Genomic DNA, 14,428 nt, shown 5'->3' with positions numbered 1-14,428 from the left:
TCCCCACGGGTGCTGATGTCCCCGTTGGCGCCAACGTCCCTGTGGGTGCTGATGTCCCCCGGGGGTGTGGCTGTCCCCGCGGGCGCCGATGTCCCCTGCGGGTGCTGATGTCCCTGTGGGTGCTGATGTCCCCATTGGCGCCAACGTCCCTGTGGGTGCTGATGTCCCCCGGGGGTGCGGCTGTCCCCATGGGCGCCGATGTCCCCCGCGGGCGCTGAGGTCCCCGTGACGCCGGCAGGTGCTGGGTGACGACGCGGCGCGGGAGCTGTGCCTGCGCTTCGCCGACATGGAGTGCAAACTGGGAGAGGTGGACCGGGCGCGCGCCATCTACACCTACTGCTCCCAGATCTGCGACCCCCGGGTGAGCACCCAACGGGGGGGGGGCACCCAAGGGGGGGGGGTGGGGGGGAGGGCACCCAACGGGGAACCCGTCGGAGCAGGGGGACACCCAGTGGGGCGGTTCTTGGGGTTGGGGGGCACCCAACGGAGGGTGGCAGCCAACAAGGCGGGGGGACATCCATCGGAGGGTGGCACCCAACAAGGGGGGGTGGGACACCCATCAGAGCAGGGGGGGCACCCAGTGGGTGGGGGGCACCCAACAGGGAACCCATCGGAGCAGGGGGGGCACCCGTCGGAGGGTGGCACCCAACAAGGAGGTGCCACGTGCCAGGGATGTCCCCAAGACCAGCGATGTCCCCAGTGCCACATGGGTGCCATGTGCTAGGGATGTCCCCAAGACCAGCGATGTCCCCAGTGCCACATGGGTGTCCATCACCAGGGCTGTCCCCAAGACCAGTGATGTCCCCAGGGCCACATGGGTGTCCATCACCAGGGATGTCCCCAAGACCAGCGATGTCCCCAGTGCCACATGGGTGTCCATCACCAGGGATGTCCCCAAGACCAGCGATGTCCCCAGTGCCACATGGGTGTCCATCACCAGGGATGTCCCCAAGACCAGCGATGTCCCCAGTGCCACATGGGTGTCCATCACCAGGGATGTCCCCAAGACCAGCGATGTCCCCGGGGCCACATGGGTGTCCATCACCAGGGATGTCCCCAAGACCAGCGATGTCCCCAGTGCCACATGGGTGTCCATCACCAGGGATGTCCCCAAGACCAGCGATGTCCCCAGTGCCACACGGGTGCCACGTGCCAGGGATGTCCCCAAGACCAGCGATGTCCCCAGGGCCACACGGGTGCCCTGTGCCAGGGATGTCCCCAAGACCAGCGATGTCCCCAGTGCCACACGGGTGCCACGTGCCAGGGATGTCCCCAAGACCAGCGATGTCCCCGGTGCCACATGGGTGTCCATCACCAGGGATGTCCCCAAGACCAGCGATGTCCCCAGGGCCACACGGGTGTCCATCACCAGGGATGTCCCCAAGACCAGGGCTGTCCCCAGGGCCACATGGGTGTCCATCACCAGGGATGTCCCCAAGACCAGCGATGTCCCCGGTGCCACATGGGTGTCCATCACCAGGGATGTCCCCAAGACCAGTGATGTCCCCAGTGCCACATGGGTGTCCATCACCAGGGATGTCCCCAAGACCAGCGATGTCCCCGGTGCCACATGGGTGTCCATCACCAGGGATGTCCCCAAGACCAGCGATGTCCCCGGGGCCACACGTGTGTCCATCACCAGGGATGTCCCCAAGACCAGCGATGTCCCCAGTGCCACATGGGTGTCCATCACCAGGGATGTCCCCAAGACCAGCGATGTCCCCAGTGCCACATGGGTGTCCATCACCAGGGATGTCCCCAAGACCAGCGATGTCCCCGGGGCCACATGGGTGTCCATCACCAGGGATGTCCCCAAGACCAGCGATGTCCCCAGTGCCACATGGGTGTCCATCACCAGGGATGTCCCCAAGACCAGCGATGTCCCCGGGGCCACACGTGTGTCCATCACCAGGGATGTCCCCAAGACCAGCGATGTCCCCAGGGCCACACGGGTGCCACGTGCCAGGGATGTCCCCAAGACCAGCGATGTCCCCAGGGCCACACGGGTGCCCTGTGCCAGGGATGTCCCCAAGACCAGCGATGTCCCCAGTGCCACACGGGTGCCACGTGCCAGGGATGTCCCCAAGACCAGCGATGTCCCCAGTGCCACATGGGTGTCCATCACCAGGGATGTCCCCAAGACCAGCGATGTCCCCGGGGCCACATGGGTGTCCATCACCAGGGATGTCCCCAAGACCAGCGATGTCCCCAGTGCCACATGGGTGTCCATCACCAGGGATGTCCCCAAGACCAGCGATGTCCCCAGGGCCACACGGGTGCCCTGTGCCAGGGATGTCCCCAAGACCAGCGATGTCCCCAGGGCCACACGGGTGCCACGTGCCAGGGATGTCCCCAAGACCAGCGATGTCCCCAGGGCCACACGGGTGTCCATCACCAGGGATGTCCCCAAGACCAGCGATGTCCCCGGGGCCACATGGGTGTCCATCACCAGGGATGTCCCCAAGACCAGCGATGTCCCCAGTGCCACATGGGTGTCCATCACCAGGGATGTCCCCAAGACCAGCGATGTCCCCGGGGCCACACGTGTGTCCATCACCAGGGATGTCCCCAAGACCAGCGATGTCCCCAGGGCCACACGGGTGCCACGTGCCAGGGATGTCCCCAAGACCAGCGATGTCCCCAGGGCCACACGGGTGCCCTGTGCCAGGGATGTCCCCAAGACCAGCGATGTCCCCAGTGCCACACGGGTGCCACGTGCCAGGGATGTCCCCAAGACCAGCGATGTCCCCAGTGCCACATGGGTGTCCATCACCAGGGATGTCCCCAAGACCAGCGATGTCCCCGGGGCCACACGTGTGTCCATCACCAGGGATGTCCCCAAGACCAGCGATGTCCCCAGGGCCACACGGGTGCCACGTGCCAGGGATGTCCCCAAGACCAGCGATGTCCCCAGGGCCACACGGGTGCCCTGTGCCAGGGATGTCCCCAAGACCAGCGATGTCCCCAGTGCCACACGGGTGCCACGTGCCAGGGATGTCCCCAAGACCAGCGATGTCCCCAGGGCCACACGGGTGCCACGTGCCAGGGATGTCCCCAAGACCAGCGATGTCCCCAGGGCCACACGGGTGTCCATCACCAGGGATGTCCCCAAGACCAGCGATGTCCCCAGGGCCACACGGGTGCCCTGTGCCAGGGATGTCCCCAAGACCAGCGATGTCCCCAGTGCCACACGGGTGCCACGTGCCAGGGATGTCCCCAAGACCAGCGATGTCCCCAGTGCCACATGGGTGTCCATCACCAGGGATGTCCCCAAGACCAGCGATGTCCCCGGGGCCACACGTGTGTCCATCACCAGGGATGTCCCCAAGACCAGCGATGTCCCCAGGGCCACACGGGTGCCACGTGCCAGGGATGTCCCCAAGACCAGCGATGTCCCCAGGGCCACACGGGTGCCCTGTGCCAGGGATGTCCCCAAGACCAGCGATGTCCCCAGTGCCACACGGGTGCCACGTGCCAGGGATGTCCCCAAGACCAGCGATGTCCCCAGGGCCACACGGGTGCCACGTGCCAGGGATGTCCCCAAGACCAGCGATGTCCCCGGTGCCACATGGGTGTCCATCACCAGGGATGTCCCCAAGACCAGGGCTGTCCCCAGTGCCACATGGGTGCCATGTACCAGGGATGTCCCCAATGTCAGGGATGTCCCCGGGGCCACATGGGTGTCCATCACCAGGGATGTCCCCAAGACCAGCGATGTCCCCAGTGCCACATGGGTGTCCATCACCAGGGCTGTCCCCAAGACCAGCGATGTCCCCGGGGCCACATGGGTGTCCATCACCAGGGATGTCCCCAAGACCAGCGATGTCCCCAGTGCCACACGTGTGTCCATCACCAGGGATGTCCCCAAGACCAGCGATGTCCCCAGTGCCACATGGGTGTCCATCACCAGGGATGTCCCCAAGACCAGCGATGTCCCCGGGGCCACATGGGTGTCCATCACCAGGGATGTCCCCAAGACCAGCGATGTCCCCAGTGCCACATGGGTGTCCATCACCAGGGATGTCCCCAAGACCAGCGATGTCCCCGGGGCCACACGTGTGTCCATCACCAGGGATGTCCCCAAGACCAGCGATGTCCCCAGGGCCACACGGGTGCCACGTGCCAGGGATGTCCCCAAGACCAGCGATGTCCCCAGGGCCACACGGGTGCCCTGTGCCAGGGATGTCCCCAAGACCAGCGATGTCCCCAGTGCCACACGGGTGCCACGTGCCAGGGATGTCCCCAAGACCAGCGATGTCCCCAGTGCCACATGGGTGTCCATCACCAGGGATGTCCCCAAGACCAGCGATGTCCCCGGGGCCACATGGGTGTCCATCACCAGGGATGTCCCCAAGACCAGCGATGTCCCCGGGGCCACATGGGTGTCCATCACCAGGGATGTCCCCAAGACCAGCGATGTCCCCGGGGCCACACGTGTGTCCATCACCAGGGATGTCCCCAAGACCAGCGATGTCCCCAGTGCCACATGGGTGTCCATCACCAGGGCTGTCCCCAAGACCAGCGATGTCCCCGGTGCCACATGGGTGTCCATCACCAGGGATGTCCCCAAGACCAGCGATGTCCCCGGGGCCACACGTGTGTCCATCACCAGGGATGTCCCCAAGACCAGCGATGTCCCCAGTGCCACATGGGTGTCCATCACCAGGGATGTCCCCAAGACCAGGGCTGTCCCCGGGGCCACACGTGTGTCCATCACCAGGGATGTCCCCAAGACCAGCGATGTCCCCAGGGCCACACGGGTGCCATGTGCCAGGGATGTCCCCAAGACCAGGGCTGTCCCCAGGGCCACATGGGTGCCCTGTGCCAGGGATGTCCCCAAGACCAGCGATGTCCCCAGGGCCACACGGGTGCCACGTGCCAGGGATGTCCCCAAGACCAGCGATGTCCCCAGGGCCACACGGGTGCCCTGTGCCAGGGATGTCCCCAAGACCAGCGATGTCCCCAGTGCCACACGGGTGCCACGTGCCAGGGATGTCCCCAAGACCAGCGATGTCCCCAGGGCCACACGGGTGCCACGTGCCAGGGATGTCCCCAAGACCAGCGATGTCCCCGGTGCCACATGGGTGTCCATCACCAGGGATGTCCCCAAGACCAGTGATGTCCCCAGTGCCACATGGGTGTCCATCACCAGGGATGTCCCCAAGACCAGCGATGTCCCCGGGGCCACACGTGTGTCCATCACCAGGGATGTCCCCAAGACCAGCGATGTCCCCAGTGCCACATGGGTGTCCATCACCAGGGATGTCCCCAAGACCAGGGCTGTCCCCAGTGCCACATGGGTGCCATGTACCAGGGATGTCCCCAATGTCAGGGATGTCCCCAGTGCCACATGGGTGTCCATCACCAGGGCTGTCCCCAAGACCAGCGATGTCCCCAGTGCCACATGGGTGTCCATCACCAGGGATGTCCCCAAGACCAGCGATGTCCCCAGGGCCACACGGGTGTCCATCACCAGGGCCATCCCCAAGACCGGAGCCGTCTCCACCACCACATGGGTCCTCAGCACCCGCCACATCCCCAGTGCCGTGAGGTGCCACCCCGTCACCGTGGTGTCCCCTCATGTGTGTGTGTGTGTGTGTGTGTGTGTGTGTCCCCGCAGATCACGGCCACCTTCTGGCAGACCTGGAAGGACTTTGAGATCCGTCACGGCAACGAGGACACCATCCGGGAGATGCTGCGCATCAAACGCAGCGTTCAGGCCACCTACAACACCCAGGTCAACTTCATGGCCTCCCAGATGCTCAAGGTCTACAGCAACGCCACCGGCACCGGTGAGCGGGGTGGGCGGGGAGCACCCATGGGTGCTGGGTGGTGTGCGTGGGTGGGGGGAGCGCCCACGGGTGGCGGGGAGCGGGTGTGGGGTGGTCACGGGCGTGGGGAGCAGCCATGGGTGCTGGGGAGCTGCCATGGGGATGGGGAGCAGCCATGGGTGTGAGGAGCACCCACAGGGTGGGCACTGGAGAGCACCCATGGGTGCTGGGTGGTGTGCGTGGGTGGGGGGAGCGCCCACGGGTGGTGGGGAGCGGGTGTGGGGTGGTCACGGGCGTGGGGAGCAGCCATGGGGATGGGGAGCAGCCATGGGTGTGAGGAGCACCCAAGGGTGTGAGGAGCACCCACAGGGTGGGCGCTGGGGAGCACCCATGGGTGCTGAGGAGGTGGTTTTGGGGCGCTAGAGGCATGGGGAGCACCCATGGGTGCTGGGGAGCAGTTTGGGGTGGTTATGGCATGGGGAGCAGCCACAGGTGTGAGGAACACCCATGGGGTGGGCACCAGGGAGCACCCATGGGTGCTGGGTGGTGTGCGTGGGTGGGGGGAGCGCCCACGGGTGCTGGGGAGTTGGTTTTGGGGCGCTAGAGGCATGGGGAGCACCCATGGGTTCTGGGGAGCAATTTGGGGTGGTTATGGCATGGGGAGCAGCCATGGGTGTGAGGAGCACCCATGGGTGTGAGGAGCACCCACAGGGTGGGCACTGGGGAGCACCCATGGGTGCTGAGGAGGTGGTTTTAGGGCGCTAGAGGCATGGGGAGCACCCAAGGGTGCTGGGGAGCAATTTGGGGTGGTTATGGCATGGGGAGCAGCCACAGGTGTGAGGAGCACCCATGGGTGTGAGGAGCACCCACAGGGTGGGCACTGGGAAGCACCCATGGTTTTGGGTGCGCTAGAGGCGGTTTTGGGGCGGAGGTGGTTTTGGGGCGCTAGAGGCATGGGGAGCACCCAAGGGTGCTGGGGAGCAGTTTGGGGTGGTTATGGCATGGGGAGCAGCCACAGGTGTGAGGAGCACCCATGGGTGTGAGGAACACCCATGGGGTGGGCACCAGGGAGCACCCATGGGTGCTGCGGGAGCAGTGCGGGTGGGGGGAGCGCCCATGGGTGGTGGGGAGCGGGTGTGGGGTGGTCACGGGCGTGGGGAGCAGCCATGGGTGCTGGGGAGCAGCCACGGGGCTGGGGAGCAGCCATGGGTGTGAGGAGCACCCACAGGGTGGGCACTGGAGAGCACCCATGGGTGCTGGGTGGTGTGCGTGGGTGGGGGGAGCGCCCACGGGTGGCGGGGAGCGGGTGTGAGGTGGTCACTGGCGTGGGGAGCAGCCATGGGTGCTGGGGAGCAGCCATGGGGATGGGGAGCAGCCATGGGTGTGAGGAGCACCCACAGGGTGGGCACTGGAGAGCACCCATGGGTGCTGGGTGGTGTGCGTGGGTGGGGGGAGCGCCCACGGGTGGCGGGGAGCGGGTGTGGGGTGGTCACGGGCGTGGGGAGCAGCCATGGGTGCTGGGGAGCAGCCATGGGGATGGGGAGCAGCCATGGGTGTGAGGAGCACCCAAGGGTGTGAGGAGAACCCACAGGGTGGGCACTGGGGAGCACCCATGGGTGCTGAGGAGGTGGTTTTGGGGCGCTAGAGGCATGGGGAGCGCCCACGGGTGGTGGGGAGCGGGTGTGGGGTGGTCACGGGCGTGGGGAGCAGCCATGGGGTGGGCACCAGGGAGCACCCATGGGTGCTGGGTGGTGTGCGTGGGTGGGGGGAGCACCCACAGGTGGTGGGGAGCGGGTGTGGGGTGGTCATGGGGAGTATCCACAGGGGTGAGGAGCACCCATGGGCACCCGTCATGGGCAGGGGACCATGGGGACACCCAACGTGGGGAGGGGGACATGGGGACACCCAACGTGGACAGGGGGGACAATGGGGACACCCAACGTGGGGAGGGGGATGATGGGGACACCCAACGTGGGGAGGGGGACATGGGGACACCCAACGTGGGGAGGGGGATGATGGGGACACCCAACGTGGACAGAGGGACATGGGGACACCCAACGTGGGGAGGGGGATGATGGGGACACCCAATGTGGACAGGGGGACATGGGGACACCCAACGTGGACAGGGGGATGATGGGGACACCCAACGTGGGGAGGGGGATGATGGGGACACCCAACATGGACAGAGGGACATGGGGACACCCAACGTGGGGAGGGGGATGATGGGGACACCCAATGTGGACAGGGGGACATGGGGACACCCAATGTGGGAAGGGGGATGATGGGGACACCCAATGTGGACAGGGGGACATGGGGACACCCAACGTGGACAGGGGGATGATGGGGACACCCAACGTGGGGAGGGGGACATGGGGACACCCAACGTGGGAAGGGGGATGATGGGGACACCCAACGTGGACAGGGGGACATGGGGACACCCAACGTGGGAAGGGGGACATGGGGACACCCAACGTGGACAGGGGGACATGGGGACACCCAACGTGGGAAGGGGGATGATGGGGACACCCAACGTGGACAGAGGGACATGGGGACACCTAACGTGGGGAGGGGGATGATGGGGACACCCAACGTGGACAGGGGGACAATGGGGACACCCAACGTGGACAGAGGGACATGGGGACACCCAATGTGGGGAGGGGGACATGGGGCCCCTCCTGGCCATCAGGGGACCTGCCCCCACCAGTGACGTCCCCGCTGTCCCCAGTGTCGGACCTGGCCCCGGGGCAGAGCGGACTGGACGACATGAAGCTGCTGGAGCAGCGGGCGGAGCAGTTGGCGGCCGACGCCCAGCGGGACACGCCCCGCCCCAAGGACAAGGTCCTCTTCGTCAGGTGGGTGCTGCCACCCCCGTCCCACCCCCGCGAGGGCCTTGGGGCATCTGGGGACTGTCACCTCCAGGGGGCCACCACTCTCCAACCCCTCGTGAAGGTCCTCGTGGTCATCTGGGGACTGTCACCTCCATGGGTCACCCCTGTCCCACCCCATGCCAAGGTCCTCATGGTCAAGTGGGTGTTGTCACCTCCGTGGGCCACCCCTGTGTCCCTTTGTGTTGAGGACAAGGTCCTCCTGGTCATTTGGGGACTGTCACCTCCATGGGGCCACCCCCATCCCACCCCCACGAGGGCCTCGTGGTCATCTGGGGACTGTCACCTCCATGGGGCCACCTCTGTGTCCCTTCATGTGGAGGATGAGGTCCTTGTGGTTGGGTGGGGACTGTCACCTCCATGGGTCACCCCTGTCCCACCCCCACGAGGGCCTCGTGGTCATCTGGGGAATGTCACCTCCATGGGCCACCCCTGTCCCACCCCGGGTGAAGGTCCTCGTGGTCATCTGGGGAATGTCACCTCCAGGGGGCCACCACTCCCCAACCCCTTGTGAAGGTCCTCATGGTCATTTGGGGACTGTCACCTCCATGGGCCACCCCTGTCCCACCCCCATGAGGGCCTCGTGGTCATCTGGGGACTGTCACCTCCATGGGGCCACCACTCTCCCACCACCTGAAGGTCCTCGTGGTCACCTGGGGACTGTCACCTCCATGGGTCACCCCTGTCCCACCCCCACGAGGGCCTCGTGGTCATCTGGGGACTGTCACCTCCATGGGCCACACCTGTCCCACCCCCACGAGGGCCTCGTGGTCATCTGGGGACTGTCACCTCCATGGGTCACCCCTGTCCCACCCCCACGAGGGCCTCGTGGTCATCTGGGGACTGTCACCTCCATGGGGCCACCATTCTCCCACCCCATGTGGAGGTCCTCGTGGTCATCTGGGGACTGTCACCTCCATGGGCCACCCCTGTCCCACCCCCACGAGGGCCTCGTGGTCATCTGGGGACTGTCACCTCCATGGGCCACCCCTGTCCCACCCCTGTCCCACCCCCACGAGGGCCTCGTGGTCATCTGGGGACTGTCACCTCCATGGGCCACCCCTGTCCCACCCCTGTCCCACCCCCACGAGGGCCTCGTGGTCATCTGGGGACTGTCACCTCCATGGGCCACCCCTGTCCCACCCCCATGAGGGCCTCGTGGTCATCTGGGGACTGTCACCTCCATGGGGCCACCCCTGTCCCACCCCCATGAAGGCCTCGTGGTCATCTGGGGACTGTCACCTCCATGGGCCACCCCTGTCCCACCCCCACGAGGGCCTCGTGGTCATCTGGGGACTGTCACCTCCATGGGTCACCCCTGTCCCACCCCCACGAGGGCCTCGTGGTCATCTGGGGACTGTCACCTCCATGGGCCACCCCTGTCCCACCCCCACGAGGGCCTCGTGGTCATCTGGGGACTGTCACCTCCATGGGCCACACCTGTCCCACCCCCACGAGGGCCTCGTGGTCATCTGGGGACTGTCACCTCCATGGGCCACCCCTGTCCCACCCCTGTCCCACCCCCACGAGGGCCTCGTGGTCATCTGGGGACTGTCACCTCCATGGGCCACCCCTGTCCCACCCCCATGAGGGCCTCGTGGTCATCTGGGGACTGTCACCTCCATGGGGCCACCCCTGTCCCACCCCCACGAGGGCCTCGTGGTCATCTGGGGACTGTCACCTCCATGGGGCCACCCCTGTCCCACCCCCACGAGGGCCTCGTGGTCATCTGGGGACTGTCACCTCCATGGGCCACACCTGTCCCACCCCCACGAGGGCCTCGTGGTCATCTGGGGACTGTCACCTCCATGGGCCACCCCTGTCCCACCCCCATGAGGGCCTCGTGGTCATCTGGGGACTGTCACCTCCATGGGGCCACCCCTGTCCCACCCCCACGAGGGCCTCGTGGTCATCTGGGGACTGTCACCTCCATGGGCCACACCTGTCCCACCCCCACGAGGGCCTCGTGGTCATCTGGGGACTGTCACCTCCATGGGCCACCCCTGTCCCACCCCTGTCCCACCCCCACGAGGGCCTCGTGGTCATCTGGGGACTGTCACCTCCATGGGCCACCCCTGTCCCACCCCCATGAGGGCCTCGTGGTCATCTGGGGACTGTCACCTCCATGGGGCCACCCCTGTCCCACCCCCACGAGGGCCTCGTGGTCATCTGGGGACTGTCACCTCCATGGGGCCACCCCTGTCCCACCCCCACGAGGGCCTCGTGGTCATCTGGGGACTGTCACCTCCATGGGGCCACCATTCTCCCACCCCATGTGGAGGTCCTCGTGGTCATCTGGGGACTGTCACCTCCATGGGCCACCCCTGTCCCACCCCCACGAGGGCCTCGTGGTCATCTGGGGACTGTCACCTCCATGGGCCACCCCTGTCCCACCCCTGTCCCACCCCCACGAGGGCCTCGTGGTCATCTGGGGACTGTCACCTCCATGGGCCACCCCTGTCCCACCCCTGTCCCACCCCCACGAGGGCCTCGTGGTCATCTGGGGACTGTCACCTCCATGGGCCACCCCTGTCCCACCCCCATGAGGGCCTCGTGGTCATCTGGGGACTGTCACCTCCATGGGGCCACCCCTGTCCCACCCCCATGAAGGCCTCGTGGTCATCTGGGGACTGTCACCTCCATGGGCCACCCCTGTCCCACCCCCACGAGGGCCTCGTGGTCATCTGGGGACTGTCACCTCCATGGGTCACCCCTGTCCCACCCCCACGAGGGCCTCGTGGTCATCTGGGGACTGTCACCTCCATGGGCCACCCCTGTCCCACCCCCACGAGGGCCTCGTGGTCATCTGGGGACTGTCACCTCCATGGGCCACCCCTGTCCCACCCCTGTCCCACCCCCACGAGGGCCTCGTGGTCATCTGGGGACTGTCACCTCCATGGGCCACCCCTGTCCCACCCCCACGAGGGCCTCGTGGTCATCTGGGGACTGTCACCTCCATGGGCCACACCTGTCCCACCCCCACGAGGGCCTCGTGGTCATCTGGGGACTGTCACCTCCATGGGCCACACCTGTCCCACCCCCACGAGGGCCTCGTGGTCATCTGGGGACTGTCACCTCCATGGGGCCACCATTCTCCCACCCCATGTGGAGGTCCTCGTGGTCATCTGGGGACTGTCACCTCCATGGGCCACCCCTGTCCCACCCCCACGAGGGCCTCGTGGTCATCTGGGGACTGTCACCTCCATGGGCCACCCCTGTCCCACCCCTGTCCCACCCCCACGAGGGCCTCGTGGTCATCTGGGGACTGTCACCTCCATGGGCCACCCCTGTCCCACCCCCATGAGGGCCTCGTGGTCATCTGGGGACTGTCACCTCCATGGGGCCACCCCTGTCCCACCCCCACGAGGGCCTCGTGGTCATCTGGGGACTGTCACCTCCATGGGGCCACCCCCGTCCCACCCCCACGAGGGCCTCGTGGTCATCTGGGGACTGTCACCTCCATGGGCCACCCCTGTGTCCCCCCCCCTTGAGGACAGGGTCCCCTTGGGCCCGTGGGGGACGTCCCCCCGTCCCCTCTCACCCTCCTGAGCCCCCCCCTCGTGGGTGTCCTCTCCCCCCCATGGCTGACCCCCCCCCCCACGACTGTCCCCCCCACCCCATGGGTGCCCCCCCCCGTGGGTGCCCCCCACCCACAGGTGTCCCCCCCCCCACACCCCACGAGTGTCCCCCCCACCCCATGGGTGTCCCCCTGTGGGTGTTCTCCCCCCCCCCGTGGGTGCCCCCCCCCCGTGGGTTGACACTCCCCCCCCCTCGTGGGTGCCCCCCCCCATGGGTGCCCCCCCCCGTGGGTTGACACTCCCCACCCCCCCCCCCGTGGGTGCCCCCCCCCCCGTGGGTTGACACTCCCCCCCCCGTGGGTTGACACTCCCCCCCCCGTGGGTGTGTGTCCCCCCGCCCCCATGGGTGCCCCCCCCATGATTGACCCCCACCTCATGGGTGCCCCCCCCGTGGGTTGTCACTCCCCCCCCCCCGTGGGTGCCCCCCCCCGTGGGTGTGGCCCCCCCCAATGATTCTCCCCCCACCCCATGAGTGCCCCCCCGTGGGTGTTCCCCCCCCGTGGGTGCCCCCACCCTCCGTGGGTGCCCCCCCCCCATGGGTGCCCCCCCCGTGGGTGTGTGTCCCCCCGTGGGTGTGTGTGTCCCCCCCGCCCCCATGGGTGCCCCCCCCGTGGGTTGTCACTCCCCCCCCCCCGTGGGTGCCCCCCCCATGGGTGCCCCCCCCCGTGGGTGTGGCCCCCCCCGTGGGTTGTCACTCCCCCCCCCCCGTGGGTGCCCCCCCCCATGGGTGCCCCCCCCGTGGGTGTGGCCCCCCCCAATGATTCTCCCCCCACCCCATGAGTGCCCCCCACGTGGGTGCCCCCCCCCATGGGTTGTCACTCCCTCCCCCCCCGTGGGTGCCCCCCCCCGCCCCGTGGGTGCCCCCCCGTGGGTGCCCCCGGTGGTGACGGTGCCGGGGGGGGGGCACAGGGCGGAGGGCCCCGGGGGGGGTCTGTCCCAGCAGGGGAACCCCGACGAGATCGACCTCGGGGACGAGGACGAGCCTGAGCCCGACGGTACGGGGGGGGGACACGGGGGGGACACGGGGATGGAGGGGGGGACAGGGGGACACGGGGGGACATGGGGACATGGGGGGACACGGGGGGACATGGGGACATGGGGATGGAGGGGGGGACAGGGGGACACGGGGGGACATGGGGACATGGGGGGACACGGGGGGACATGGGGACATGGGGATGGAGGGGGGGACAGGGGGGACATGGGGACATGGGGATGGAGGGGGGGACAGGGGGACACGGGGGGACATGGGGACATGGGGGGACACGGGGGGACATGGGGACATGGGGATGGAGGGGGGGACAGGGGGGACATGGGGACATGGGGACATGGGGATGGAGGGGGGGACAGGGGGACACGGGGGGATATGGGGGGACACGGGGGGACACGGGGGGACACGGGGACATGGGGGGACATGGGGACATGGGACGGGGGGACATGGGGACAGGTGGGACATGGGGACATGGGACGGGGGGACATGGGGATGGGGGGGACATGGGGACAGGGGGGACACAGGGGGACACGGGGGACATGGGGACAGGGGGGACATGGGGACAGGGGGGACATGGGGGGACACGGGGGTGGGGGGGACATGGGGACATGGGGGGACATGGGGACATGGGACGGGGGGACATGGGGACAGGGGGGACACAGGGGGACACGGGGGGACACGGGGACAGGGGGGACATGGGGACACGGGGGAGAAATGGGGACATGGACACAGGGGACACGGGGACGTGGGGGACATGGGGGGGGGACATGGGGATGGGGGAGAAATGGGGACGGGGGGGACACGGGGACAGGGGGGGACATGGGGACAGGAGAGGGACGGGGGGGGACATGGGGGGACATGGGGACAGGGGGGGACATGGGGACAGGAGAGGGACGGGGGGGACATGGGGGGACATGGGGGACATGGGGACAGGGGGGGACATGGGGACAGGGTTGGCCACGGGGACAGTGGGGACATGGGGGGGGGGGGGGAGTGCGGATTCGGTGGGGACACAGTTTGGGGGGGGGGGGGGAGGGGAGGGGACAGGGACATGGGGGGGGGGGGACACACGGCCGGGGGGGGCCAGGGTGACCCGAGGGACATGTGGGGGGGTCCCTGACCCCCCCGCGCCCCCCCCCAGAGGTGCAGCTGGAGCAGAAGCGGGTGCCCTCCTCCGTCTTCGGGGGCCTCAAGGACGACTGACCC

The 14,428-nt window shown here is 67.7% G+C and overlaps 1 protein-coding gene across 1 annotated transcript in view; it reads left to right on the top strand.

Moving 5' to 3' along the window:
* The window catches only part of LOC309684983 (pre-mRNA-splicing factor SYF1-like), a gene marked incomplete at its 3' end in the record, with an annotated part of 53,945 nt that extends 39,520 nt beyond the window's left edge, over nucleotides 1–14,425 (top strand). Inside the window, exons 15-19 of the mRNA XM_082500815.1 lie at nucleotides 239–361; nucleotides 5,621–5,792; nucleotides 8,497–8,623; nucleotides 13,144–13,229; nucleotides 14,364–14,425. Coding sequence (XP_082356941.1) covers nucleotides 239–361; nucleotides 5,621–5,792; nucleotides 8,497–8,623; nucleotides 13,144–13,229; nucleotides 14,364–14,425 — 570 coding nt within the window. The remainder of the gene's footprint in view (nucleotides 1–238; nucleotides 362–5,620; nucleotides 5,793–8,496; nucleotides 8,624–13,143; nucleotides 13,230–14,363) is intronic.
* Between the last annotated feature and the right edge of the window lie 3 nt (nucleotides 14,426–14,428).

Source organism: Vanellus vanellus (genome assembly GCF_965231255.1).
Source record: "Vanellus vanellus genome assembly, contig: HAP1_SCAFFOLD_1028, whole genome shotgun sequence".
Lineage (NCBI taxonomy): Eukaryota > Metazoa > Chordata > Aves > Charadriiformes > Charadriidae > Vanellus > Vanellus vanellus.
Note: the sequence above shows the minus strand (reverse complement) of the source record. Positions and strands in the feature narration are given on the sequence as shown.